Raw genomic sequence first — 13615 nt, forward strand, 5'->3', positions numbered from 1 at the left:
GTGGGCATGGGTGGAGCAGGCCAGTCCCATTGGGGTGAGATGGTTCCTCAGATAACCTGGACCCATGCCATGTGTAACTTGGGCCAGTCTAAGGGCCTCAAAAATTACCCATGCCACTGCAGTCTGCACCAGTTGTACCTTACAAATGCTCGTCAAGGGTTGCCCCATGCAGAACACATTGTAATAATCCAAGTATGAAATGACCAGGGCTTCAGTGTCTAGGACTCCCAATCCAGGAAAGGGTGCAACTGGCACACAACATGAAGTTACGCAAAGGCTTTCCTAACCATGACTACCACATGCTCTTCAAGCAGGATTCATAAGTTCAAAAGAACCCCCAAGTTGTGGACTGGGTGTGTCTGGGGTAGTGCAATCCCATCCAGAACTAAAGATGTTAAAGTATTGGATCTCGAAGCTCCATGTACCCAAAGCCATTTAATCTTGCCCTGATTCAACAAAAGTCTATTGTCCGTCCCCCATACAGGCCCCCACAGCTTCCAGACAATCACCAGATGTGAAGATATAAAGTTGATTATCATCAGTATAGTAATGATACCTCAACCCATGGTGGCGTATCATCACCCAGCAACTTCATATAGATGTTAAAAAGGAGTGGAGAGGGTACCAAGCCTTGTGGCATACCAGAAAGGAGCAGCCATGGGCTGGCTCTCTCACACTATCAACACTGATTTGGACTGGTCTTGGAAAAAGGAGCTAAACTGGCACAAGACTGTGCCACTCAGCCCCAAACCCTATAGCCAGCCCAAAAGGATATCATGGACAGTGGTACTGAAGGCTGCTGAGATGATAAGGAGAGCAAGGAAGCCCCATCCTGCTCTCATCAGAGATCATCAACAAGTGCGACCAATGCTGTCTCTGTCCCATAACCAGGCCTGAATCCTGACTGGAAGGGGGTCTAGATCAGTGGTTCTCAACCTATGGGTCGATCGACCATTTCACGGGGGTCGCCAAGCAAGGCTGTCCACCATTTTTTTCCCCTTTTCAGGCGGGTGCCTTACCTCCCTTGAGCTGGGCCAGCTGGTGGTTGGCCTGCTCCGTCTCTGCCGCTTGCCAGCTACGCCTTGGCCGGCGCAGGGGGCGGAACCACGCATGCGCGGTGCTCCCGGGCAGGGAAAGTCCTCGACTTACGACCGGTTGGGTAGTCCTCGACTTACGACCAGTTTAGTCCTCGACTTACGACCGGTTTAGTCCTCGACTTACGACTGGTTTAGTCCTCGACTTACAACCGGTTGGGGGTCACGGCATTAAAAAGGTTGAGAACCACTGGTCTAGATAACCTGATTCATCCAGGATCCTCTGAAGCTGCCAAGCCACCATCTTTCCTATCATCTTCCCTAGAAAGGGAAGATGGGAAATTGGACAAAAATTGTCCAGACAAGTGGGATCAAGCAATGATCTTTTAAGGAAGGGGCTAATCAGGGCTTCCTTGAAAGGCCCAAGAATGTCTCCTCTTGCAATGAAGAATTTATTACTGCCTGAACCCACCTGGCAGTCGCTGTCCTGGAGCTTACACCAACCCAGAAGGACAGAGATATAGTTGACAGGTGGTTGCACTGATGGCATTGAGAAACATGTCTACTTTATTACGTACAACAGGATCAAAGGGGTGTACTAGCCCATTGTCCTGTCAGACATTGAATCCAAAGATGTTTTTTTTAATAATCTAGGACTCAAGAAAAATAACAACAACAACAACTTTATTGTCACTTTGAATGTACACCAATCGGCATACATCAAAAATGTTCTAATGTCATTGCAGTACAGGTAGTCCTCACTTAGTGATCATAATTAGGACTGGCAACTTGGTTTTTAAGCAAAGCAGTCACTAAGTGACTTCAGCTGTCCTCTGCTTTGCAGACCTATGAAGTCATAAAGTTACTTTTTCATCACTGTCATAACTGAGAACAATTGCTAAAAGAGGCAGTTGGTAAATGAGGATTACCTTTATTTTGCTCACTGTATTTATGACAGAATTACTCTATTGTGAGCTGATGAACAACTTTTATTTATAATATTAAGTATAATATATAATATATTTATATCTTATTTATTTATGAACAATTAAACATTACAAAATAAGCAAATTTCTTATTTATACATTTAAACTATCTTGATGCCTATCTTACTCTCATAAGATACATGAAATGTATCTATACATTGCATTAATACATACATTAAATGTATCTATATATTAAAAACATTAAAAACCAACACAGAATATACTGCTGGGTTCCACTGTTTTATTATTCTTACATACATACATACATACATACATACATACATACATACATACATACATACATACATACATACATACATACATCTCAGAACAAACTGACCACAGCTCTGATTTCTTCCATTGCTTCCCTCTATATAGTTCAGTATTGAAGTTAAATAAATTGGTGATACAGCGTTATCATCAATCTACCATACGTATGATTGCTTCATTGTTCAAGCCAAAGCATCTTTTGGATAGAGAGAGATTTTATATAACTTTTTTTGCTAAACATTTTCCCCAACTCCAAATTCTATTTGGTAATTGTCAGGCCCAAGCAACTAGATCTGCACGTAAAAGGTTCAAGTTGACTACTTTATTGAGTTCTACCTATAGTAGAAGACTCTCCCCAGATTGCTTGCCTTCCTTTGGGAATAAACAGAACTTTCTGTGTGTGTGTGTGTGTGTGTGTGTGTGTGTCAGTCCTAAGTCTCTTGTGGCTGTGCAGAGACTCAAGGCTAACTTCTTCCTTGATCCTTCCTCCTTGTCTGGCTGGGGATTTCCCAAGATTAATCACAAGTACATGTGATACGAGAACTGGTTGTTATCTATGTTTTTAAGTGGTCACTGTACATTCATGTTTGAAAACTACATATTTTATTGCACGTCTCTGCCAGATTTTTAAATAAATAATTAGTCTTTCCGTTGCACTGATAAAGTGTCAGTTCATTCAAAGAAAGTTAGTTCAGGTTGATAACCAAAGATGCTATCTTTGGAAGAACACTGTTTGTCTAACATTGAATTAGTATACTATTTGCTGTATGCTATCTACAGTATTTGCATAATTCTTATACGGTATATCACAGATTCCAAATATTTTATATAATTCAAGAGCATATTCATACTTAAAGTTTTGTTTTTAAAATAATGAGAGAAAAGACACCAAATTGAACAAAATACAGTGATAATATATTATTTTAAAAAACCATATACTTAAAAATAAGTGAAAAAATATAAAAAATAAAGTATCTCATTACAACAATAAACAGTTACAACTGTATAAATAATTATCTAACGCAAACAGTATGCAAGGGTTCTATCTATCTATCTATCTATCTATCTATCTATCTATCTATCTATCTACTTTTTGAACTTACTGTATTTTATATAAATAAGACTTATATTTCATTATGTTAATTTATACAAAATCCATGTCTATAGACAATCTGCTCTAGTAGCAAATATAAACAGATCTTCAATCCATTGAGTAAATAGGGCCATATGTTTATTTTTCCAGAGCTGCAATATCAGTTGTTTAGCTATAAAAAGGGCACGGGAAATCCATTTACATTCCTCAGTTCCATATACTAACAATGTAATTGAAGAGAATATTATCCTCTGAAAATTTTCTTACATAGTCACATTTATATAGTTCACTATTTTCTTCCAAAACTTAATAAGTATAGAACAATATAAAAACATGTGTTTTAAAGAAGCACTGCTCTTATTACATCTTCAACAAAATAGACAATCCTTTTCTATACAAATCCAATAAATTCTAGATATTATTTTTTGTTGTATAAAAAACCCTTTCCTTTTTATGACCCTGTAATCCCTTAATTCAGGATAGAGTTGTGGTGACTGGAAGGAGCTGAGCGTTGCTTGGCCAGATGCCCTTCCTGATGCCATGTGGGGCTCACGGTAGATATTTTTTCTTTGCACCCTAACAGAGAAACATCTGCCACTACTTAGGATTGAACTCTCAACCTTCCGGGTGGAGGAGAGCATCTTCATCACTACGTCATCACGCCGCTCATATTATTTTATTGTTGTATAAATCATAGCTTAAGGTCCATTGATAGTCTTGCTATAGAAGACACTCTTCCATTGTTTATGTAATATAGGAACTTTAATTCTTTATTTCATTCATCTCTTAATGTCTTATATCAAGTGCATTTATTGATAACAAATATCTATAGAAACTAATAATAGGTATTTTAGTTTTAAAATATATAAGCAGTTCTAGTAATTTGGATGTCTTAAAAGTTGAAAATGTTGCTGGTACCATGTTGTTAACAAATGTTGCAGCTGTAAATATTGCTACTGAGTTACATCTGATAGATGATTTTTATCATCTATTTTAACACAGTGTATGTTAAAAAATCATCCTCATCAATTGGTCCAAAGTCAGTATTCTCCCTTTCATCCAATTTTTCTGCATCACCATCTTCCCAATTTTTAATGTCAAATTTCCCCTTAAGGTCATGAGAAGGATAAAATCTTTTTTTTAGACATTCCATTCCATATCTTCCTGATATAATTGTTTCTAGAGATACTAGAATTCTATTATATTTGAATCCTAAAACTGTCCATCTAACCAAAGGTGTTATATATGTATATTCCAAAACATTTGTATCTGTTATATGCATTAATATGATTAATTCACCTCCTTTGGATGATGCTTGATCTATCAAATACTTAGAGCTCCTGGAGTGTCATGTCAGTAATATGACATAAAAAGTACAATTGGAGCCAGTTTTAGAAGCATATGCAATGGAGGGCACACTTTCATAAAATTTTGTAGAAAGAAGCTGTAAAAAGTTTCTGACAGTAATTCTACAGAAGTGTATCATCTGTAGATGTGAAAGCACAGATGATCACTTGAAGAATCACAGTTACATTAAGCAATTTTGTTATTGCCTAATTCATGCTTAATGAACTATACAGAAAGTAGTTCTTATTTCCTGTGTAACATTTGCTTCCTACTCATTTCATGTGATATTCATCAATTTTCAGATACTTTTTCAAAAAAATAAAAATATTTCCACTTCAAAATAATGTCATATACATCTCTTCTATCCCTGGACATCTGTTTTTTTCTACAGCTTTCCTTTTATTTTATTAAATAACCTCTCCTGCTTCTGCTATTGTGTGTTGCTAGAAACCATATAATGTTTATCTTTACCGTGTATATTCTCTTTATACTGGTTTTCTTTCTGTCCCAGTTACGTTTTTCTTGTTTACAGGATGACCCATGGGCCTTGCTAGGGTATTTACTGAATAATAACCTTTTGCATTGTTACCTCTTAGGAGTGTTCAGCAGACATCACACTAGTAGGAGGTGAAGGACAGGTTTTTTGTTTTTAGTAGCAGCAGCAGCAGCAGCAGCAGCAGATTAATGGGAGGCAGTTGCCTCTCCTTCCTTCCTATATGTATTAGATCTGGATACTGAAGATGGAATACTGAAAAAGAATGAGGGGGAATTCTATAGAACTGTTCTTCAGGCATCCCAGAAGATACCCTTGGGCTTTAAAGCAGGGTATTAATATCATGTGGTAAGGGATTTGCCATTATGGTTAATATAGATTTTTCCTGCAGAATCTTTCTTCCAACATAACTTCATAAATTCTTGTTATTTGACAAAACTGGGAAGAGGAATTCTGTGATTCTTGATCTCTGCATATTTTTGAAAGCTCTGCATAAGTAACATTCATGTCCAGGGAAAATTTTTCTCCCCCAGAGAGAGAGAAAGATATAAGACTAAGAAAGGGTGAAAGGAGATAAGGTCCACTTTCCACTCTGACCCTACTTGCTGCTGGGTCCAAACAGATGCCCCCCAGTGATGTGAAGCTGGTAGGAAACGGTCCTCAGCTCTTGGTCTCCATTCATTTGTGGTTTTAATTCTCCTGGCTAATTTCTTGCTTATGTAGTTTCAACATTCTGGATAATCAAATATTTTTGTATGTCTTTTTCCAGGTATTCCCACTGAAACCTTTTGAAATGACTGGTCTCCCCAGGGTGGTGCCTTTAAATTTGCCTTACCAAGATTTCAAAAGGGATGTATCAGAAAATAGGGAAAGATCCAAAATTCTCCAACGAATAAAAAAAGTGGATTTCTCAAATGTTGTCCTAACTGCCCCTTTTAAACCACCTAATGCTCATCTTCAAGTGGCAAATGGCAGATACAAAGAAAAGAAGGAGGAAAAAGAAGAGGAAGAGGAAGAGGAGGAGGAGGAGGAGGAGGAGGAACTTGGTTATTTAGGGGAAGAATTTGATATGCAAAGTGATTCAAGCAGTGAAGTAAGTCAAAAAAGTACTGAGCGTAGTCAGGAAGGTGCTCCATCTACACTTTTAGCAGATGACCAGAAGGAATCCAAGGGTCGAGCATCAGCTGCAGAAGGAGACTTGGAACTTGAGGAAGGCTCAAAAACATTAGTTCTCTTTTCACCAGGTGACCTGAAAAAGTCTCCTGTGAATACAGACTTGGCTCCTGATATTGATCTTGGAACTCTTGCCGCACTGACTCCTCAAAGTGAGAAACCTCAGCCTATGGGAAGCCAGCTTGATGTATCTGAGCCAGGAACATTGTCTTCCATCCTCAAGTCTGAACCAAAGCCTCCTATGTCTGTGGCCACAACCTCCTCCCCTTTTACTAAAGTTGAACGCACATTTGTCCATATTGCTGAAAAGACACATCTAAACATCATGTCTTCCAGTGGCCAGCTTATGAGGCACGAGGAATATTCTAATCCAGGGCAGTTTGAAGAGGTAATTGTTGAGGAAGAATTAGAGGAAAATCAGGTACTGATAGAAAATGGGAGTGTGAATTCAGCCTTGGAAGGGGGAGAGATGGAAAGTTGTGCTTTCTCAGTGAATCATATTGAAACCACCTCTGAAGCTGCAGGGGAACTGGTATGCCTGAATGGTGTTAAAATGGGAGGAGAAGAAGAAGAAGAAGAAGAGCTAGAACTTAAGAGCAAACTTATTCCCGAATCAGATGTGGAAGAAGATAGTAAGTTGATTTCAGAAGAACCTGGCCTTGATAATAAAACTCTTGCAAATGAATCCCTTAGACAAGCAGAGTTGCTTCCACATATTCTAGCAGAAACTTCCAAAAAAACACTGAATGTAAGGTATAGAAGCCGGATTCCTGTGTTGCTGTCTGAAGAAGACACTGGATCAGATGTTTCAGCCTCACACTCTGGCAAAGAAAGGCTATACAAGAGACTGAAACAGCAGGATTTGGCCCGCCTGGTGATGGAGAAAAGACAAAGCCATCTGTTAAGGTTAGCTTCTGGAGTGTCATCTTCTGCTTCCTCTAGTGACGAGAGGCAGCGGGTTTCAGAAACCTTGTCAGCCACTGGTTCTGAGGAAGATACTCATGATTCAGATGATTTCACCCCAAGGAAGATTGGAAATCAGGAGAGAATTTCCCTGGTAAAGATGGAGGAGAGAAGCTTAAATATAAGGAGCAGAATCCCTCGCCCCATTGTACCTGTAAAGCCACCTGTGTTAGAACTAAAATATGGAAGCCCTTCAGCCCTTCCACCAGCAGGACCAAGTAGAAGTACCGGTGATGCATCTGGGTCCATCAGGTATGCAGTACTTCTTTCTACTCAGCAAGCGATTGGATTTAGAGAGTTACTTTTGTGAGGGTGAAGGTTCGTTCTCCGAGCTTGTGGGTTGGTTTCCGAATGTTTCATTACCAGGCTAAGTAACATCTTCAGGGAAGTTTAGGGGATGTCAGTGTCAGTGCTAACAGCACTGGTAATGAAACGTTCAGAAACTAACCCACAAGCTCAAAGAACAAACCTTCATCCTCATCTTACACCTGAGCTACAGATATTCGCCACTATTGCAATTACTTCTGTTCTTGCTGTCTCCTCAGCACCTTCTTTATATTTACTCAGCCTATACACTAGACCAGGGGTAGGCAACCTCGGCTCTTTTATGACTCATGGACTTCAACTCCCAGAATTCCTGAGTCAGCATGAGTCATAAAAGAGCCGAGGTTGTCTACCCCTGCACTAGACTGTAATTGACCCTTTTTTCCAGATTAATCTTGCTATGATGTTAGACAATAATTTTAAAATACAGAGCCTTCCTAAACATTCCATGGCTTCGCCTTCAAAATTAGGTGAAAGTTGGTATGTTTGCATTTAAAACAGATTCCATTGGGGTCATGGAAACTTTTTAAAACCAGATTTTAAAACCAGAACAATAAAATTCTTTAGGAGTGTTTAGAAATAAAAGATATAAAAAGGACGTTTTAGACAGGAATCACAATGAAAGGGGTAAGCCTATTTTATGCCCTCCTAGTTTAGTATTCCCTACTGGAGATTTTTTCAAGCTTAATATTGTATATTAGAGGTTCCTATATATAAGGTTGTGGGTAACAATTCTGACATATGTATCAACTGTCTATGACTTTTATTATTTTAGTTATAGTACGTAGCTGCATCTACATTCTCTCATGCTTACTTTCCTTATAGGTAGCCCTCAACTTACAACTGGTCATTTAACTACCAGTTGAAGTTACTACAGCCTCAAATGGGATGTTTTACATTCTGTAACATGTCATGGTGCAGCCACTCCCAATCACGTGACAATTCAGGCACTTGGCAACCTGTTCACAATTATGATCCAAGCACCCTGCAATCATGTGAGCACCATTTGCAATCTTTTCTATTGGCTTCCCCAGAAAGACAGTGGGGAAACTGGCAGGGAAGGTTGCAAGTTCTTGCTGCCTGCTGAGAGGACTCCCTCTCATCTCTGAGGACTGGCTGAAAGAGTTGCCTGCCAAGTGGAGCTCAGCCCCTCTGCTGGATTGTAGAAACAGGGCTCAGATCCCAAAGATCCAAGCCTTGTTTCTGTAGCCTGGCAGAAGTGTTCTCTTCCATGGAAGAGCACTGGAAAGCTACTGAATGCCAACATATTTCTAGCTTTCAGAACGATGACATTCGCTAGCTTTCTAGCCTCTTTCAAGCAAACGCCACCATTTCGAAAGCTAGAAAGATTTCTAACAGAATATTTTGTTCACTGGTTCTTTAACCTTCCTAGGCTAGTAAAGCTAATGAACCCGATTGCTCTGGTGATAGTTTGGAAGGCCCCTTCTCCAAATCATGTGCTCTTATCCCCAGTGCTCTGTTTAATGACCTGAGCAATTGCTTAACAATCTCAGCTGGGAGAGCTGGGATTGCAATTGTTGAGCTAAGTCAGGGGTGTCAAACTGCCAGCCCGTGGGCCGGACGCGTCATGAGGAAACCGCGCCCACCCCATTGCCGGCAATGGAGAAAAAGCTCTGATACGTCGCGCGACATCAGGTGACTCACAAGTTTGACATTATCTGAGCTAATGGTCACGTGCACATTTCACTTAACAGCTGCTTTGCTCAACATCCAAATTCTGGCCCCAATTGTACTTGTAAATTGAGGACTGCCTGTATTAAGCATGAGTAAGAGAAAGAATTCCCAGACAGAGAAAGATCAATATCTGTCAATTATTATTATAACTGATTGACAGTCTACCTTAGTTATTATGCCCTTCCAACAAGGAAAGAAAAATCTATTTCTTGTTCATTTAATGTGTATCCTGTCTTTCTTCCAAATAATGTATACTTTACAAGGCAGAAAATAAAAGAAACCAGTATATTAATGGAAATTTTCTACCTTTAAATGCTCCGTATGTAGTGTTTGCTTCTTTAACACAAGTGGCTTATATGCTTGGTTTATGTGACTTTCAGCAAAGGTAATGCTATTCCTGCAAAAACATAACCAGCATCTCACCTCTACCATGCAAATAACATCTTGGCTGAAGCAAGCACTGCATAAACATGTCCAAATATGGGTATCCACAGAGAAGGCAAGAATGACAAAATATACATAACCATGTCACAGTGTAAATGTGAGTCACACACTAACAATAGACATTAGAATCCAAAAGCCTAGTATTTTTTGTATTTCCATGATGACATCTCTGCATGCATATTGCTATTTTGATATCACTTTGAATACTGCCATGTCAGTATTTTGTTCTCTTTTGTTGAAGGAGAAAGAACCATACATCTGTGCATCAGGGCTTGGGTACATTGTTCAACTCCCACAAGATACATGATGAAAGAGATAGCCTTGCTATTGTTACATATGAAGTTGGTACTGCAAAAAAAAAAAAAAATGCATTAGGCCTTAGTTATAAAATCTTGTGACTGAGTATGTTGATAGCCTAGCTTGTCCTCTTGTTTGTTGTGGTGTGTGGTAGCACTTGGCCACCATATGTTTACTTTTAACCTGTTACAGACTATTAGTTTCTGTCATGTGATGTCGTAAAGTTTTAGAGTAAGATACCTGTGGTGACCTGGTTACAAAACATTGCTCTTCCTCCATGTTTTCTTCTTGCAGGATTCAGGGGCAAAGGCCATGTGGGAATATATCTGGTGATCCCCGGATGAAAGCAACCCCGACTCCTGCTACACCTTCCTTGAAGAGCAGCCCAAGGAAAGCCTCCCATCTTCCAGCTAGAAGCCCTGTTCTCCCTCTACGAAACCTCAGTGCTTCCCCCAAAAGCCAATCCCTATCCAGAAAGGAAAGCCCATCACCATCTCGACCGCATAGGCCCGGGACCACATTTCCTCCATGGGCTCAGTCTTCTCCCAAAGCTCCATCCAGGGCTCAGGCTTTAGGTCTGTTGGGAGATATTCCCGTGTCACCAGGTATGCTCAGAAAAGGACCAAAAGGGAAAACCCATACTCCAGGAACCAAAGGAAAACAGGTATTCCAAGAAGGCAAGTCTACTGCTAGATAATGATCTGCTGCTGCCAGTCCATTAGACCTACCGACGTACCATCTTGCCAGGCTGGAAAAACCTCTGCGTATAATATACACTCAAGATGCCGCAGCACAGCCTTATGTGTCGGAAATATATGCATATAGCAGCTAGTTGTACTTCAGTGCTTCACTTGCCCACATGCCCATGCTGTCTCAATCCCAGCTCTCTATCTGGCTGAGAGCCTCCTGGCCAGCTCATGCTTGCTTTTGCCAGCCACCAAGCAACAACTCAGGCAGCCTGCCTAGTGCCTGATATTCTTTCCTTCATCCTCATTTCTTTAGTTTCTCGGTTAGCAATACCACAGAATCTTGAGAGATTGCTAGGAGAGATGGCTTTTTATAGCATACATCAGCCCCAGTCAGTGGAGAAATTAAAGGGCTGCACAGAACCTGAAAGAGAAATCATGGTGTGAGCTTCTCGATGGTCTAGATGTATTGATGTCCCTGTTTGGCACCCACTCTCTTTCTGAGCCTGCTTTTGTGTAGCTCTGGTGATGCTGGTGTATTATTAGAAAGAAAGTTACAATCGGACCCCTCAACTGCTCTCCTGCCTATAGTTATATGAAGAGTCAATAACAGCCAAGAGGAGAGGAGCTGCATCTTTTGCAGCTTCTTTTGGATGCATAGCATCCCTTAGCAGCAGTCCTGAGAGGGCTGCTGAAGAGAAGTGTTAAATTTCTTGGGAGAACCTGTTCCAGGGTGCTCTGAAGTAGAGGCATCAGTTTTTCCCTTCGGCAGTATGCCTGTAAGCTAATATCCACCCAAAGTAGTGTTTTGTGTAAAGACAGCAGTGAAAACTTCTCAGGGAGCTCTACGTGGTCTCTTTATTGGTAAAATTCAGAAGAAAGTGCAAAGAAAAGAGCCATAGCCTAAATAATGACCTAGGAACCAATAGGGCTCTCCTGTATGGTGTTTTTTCAAAATCCAAATATAAGGCATTTTAAAACATGGACTGCCTCTCCTTCTGGGATATGCTGGACATGCAGTTTTTAATTTTTATGTTTTGTTTTAACAGGCTTTCCATTTCTAAATGCCTTGTAATGATAGTACCTGCTTAGTTTAGAAATCCAGCTGCCAGACTATCACCAGTGTTTGGAACCTCTCAAATTATTTGGTTTTCAACCTGGCGCTTGATAAATCTTGGTAAAGCTTTTGAAGCTGGCTAATTTGGAGGGGAGAGTTCATGGTACCCCCCCTTCTGTGCTCTGGCCTGAAAAGTTGTATGAACTTGCCATTATGATCGGGAAACACATTATAACTAAGTACTTATATCTAAGAATCTAGCTTTAGATATGGAGACTTGCAAAAAAAAAAAAAAAAAGGAAATGTATGAACGTTTGCCTCTTGTAATTGTACTGAATAATATTCTCCCCACCATCTATGTGAATCTATAAATTGCAATGGTAGAAAGTAAGAAATGAAGGATTTGAGCAGATCAGGCTAATTTATTGTTAGTTCTAGATATCCTTTTCTTGTTTTCTTTTCACTCCACAACTGTCAAGCAGAGCTATATGAAATATGAATGAAGCCTGTTTCCTTCATTCATTTCTTTTTAGACCAATTTTGGTTGCTGTGTAAACTTAATAAAATGACACCTGCAACTTCTTAATAAGAGATGAACAGATTCTGGCTATTCAATATTACCATTTTTCCTGGTGGGAATTCAGGACTCGGTTGGTTGTTAAAGGAAAATATTTGTGATAACTATTTTGTTAATAGATATTCAAGGCCCAAGATTACCCACGAATGTTCTTGCATCAAAGAGATGTTGGCTATTTTTGATATTGTATTAGAAGATGGCCTTAAAAAAAGATAATATACTGTTAACCTCATGCCCATCTTTTCAACAGAATTATGAAAATGTGTAGAATACACTATTCAATCAATAGCACAATTGTTATGACGTACATCTGAGGAAACATGGGGTTTGTGGTTCTATGAGAGGGTTATCAAGATTTAGAGCAGAATTCCAGGACAGAGCTAAAAGCAATATAAGACGCAAGTGTTTGTTTTGTTAAGATCATGTTGATGAAACAACAAAGAAACAACAATAGAAACAACCCAGATTAATTTTTTGATACATTAGTTGGAACTACAGTGTGATTTTAGTTGAAACACAATTGCAATGAGATTTTGATAAGAAACGCTCTGATTTTACAATGTTTCTTCCCTTTTTAATATATATCTATGTTTTTCCTTTTGCCTCCTAACCCCCAGACTTTTTTGTTCTGCAACTCTAGCAATCCATAGTATACAAGAACCTTCCAGTCATACTTCAAGCTATTTCGTAGCTTCCAAGGCCATAAGATTGATAGAGTTTTTCATGCCTCTTTGAAGAATTTCTACTTTTAATTTCTTTCTTTGTTTAAATGTTTACACAAATAATTTTGTCCTCCCCATTCCCTTCATCAACTTTCCCACCTGCCACCATTATAAACCTCTTTTCTCGGTCCTCCACTAGAAATTCTCCACATCCCAGTGGAAAGGAGCCAACTTCTGTGGCAGAGCACATGTCTTGCATATAGATAGGCTCAATCTACTTGAATGAAGTTTTTCTACTTGAATGTATTCGAGAGATAGAAAAGAGTAAAGACCCCTGACTGGAACCCTGCATGTCCCCTGTGAATCTGGATGAATAATAATGCTAGATGGACAGATGATCTTATTTGCAGAATGCCTAGATATATCTGAAAAAGCAGGAAGGTAGAGAACATCTAGTGAGCCATAAGAATGCCTAACCTGGTTCTTTTCTTTGGTAATAAACAAGACTGCCTTA

At 39.5% G+C, this 13615-nt stretch overlaps 1 protein-coding gene across 1 annotated transcript in view; it reads left to right on the forward strand.

Annotated features, from left to right (window-relative positions):
* The window catches only part of TTBK1 (tau tubulin kinase 1), a 75982-nt gene extending 63529 nt beyond the window's left edge, over positions 1-12453 (forward strand). The window contains exons 13-15 of the mRNA XM_015816402.1: positions 208-216; positions 5993-7611; positions 10414-12453. Of these exons, the coding sequence (XP_015671888.1) occupies positions 208-216; positions 5993-7611; positions 10414-10816 (2031 nt within the window). The 3' untranslated portion in view covers positions 10817-12453. The remainder of the gene's footprint in view (positions 1-207; positions 217-5992; positions 7612-10413) is intronic.
* The last annotated feature ends 1162 nt before the right edge of the window (positions 12454-13615 follow it).

The sequence above is a fragment of the Protobothrops mucrosquamatus genome, unplaced genomic scaffold, assembly GCF_001527695.2.
Source record: "Protobothrops mucrosquamatus isolate PMUCROS unplaced genomic scaffold, P.Mucros_1.0 scaffold448, whole genome shotgun sequence".
NCBI lineage: Eukaryota > Metazoa > Chordata > Lepidosauria > Squamata > Viperidae > Protobothrops > Protobothrops mucrosquamatus.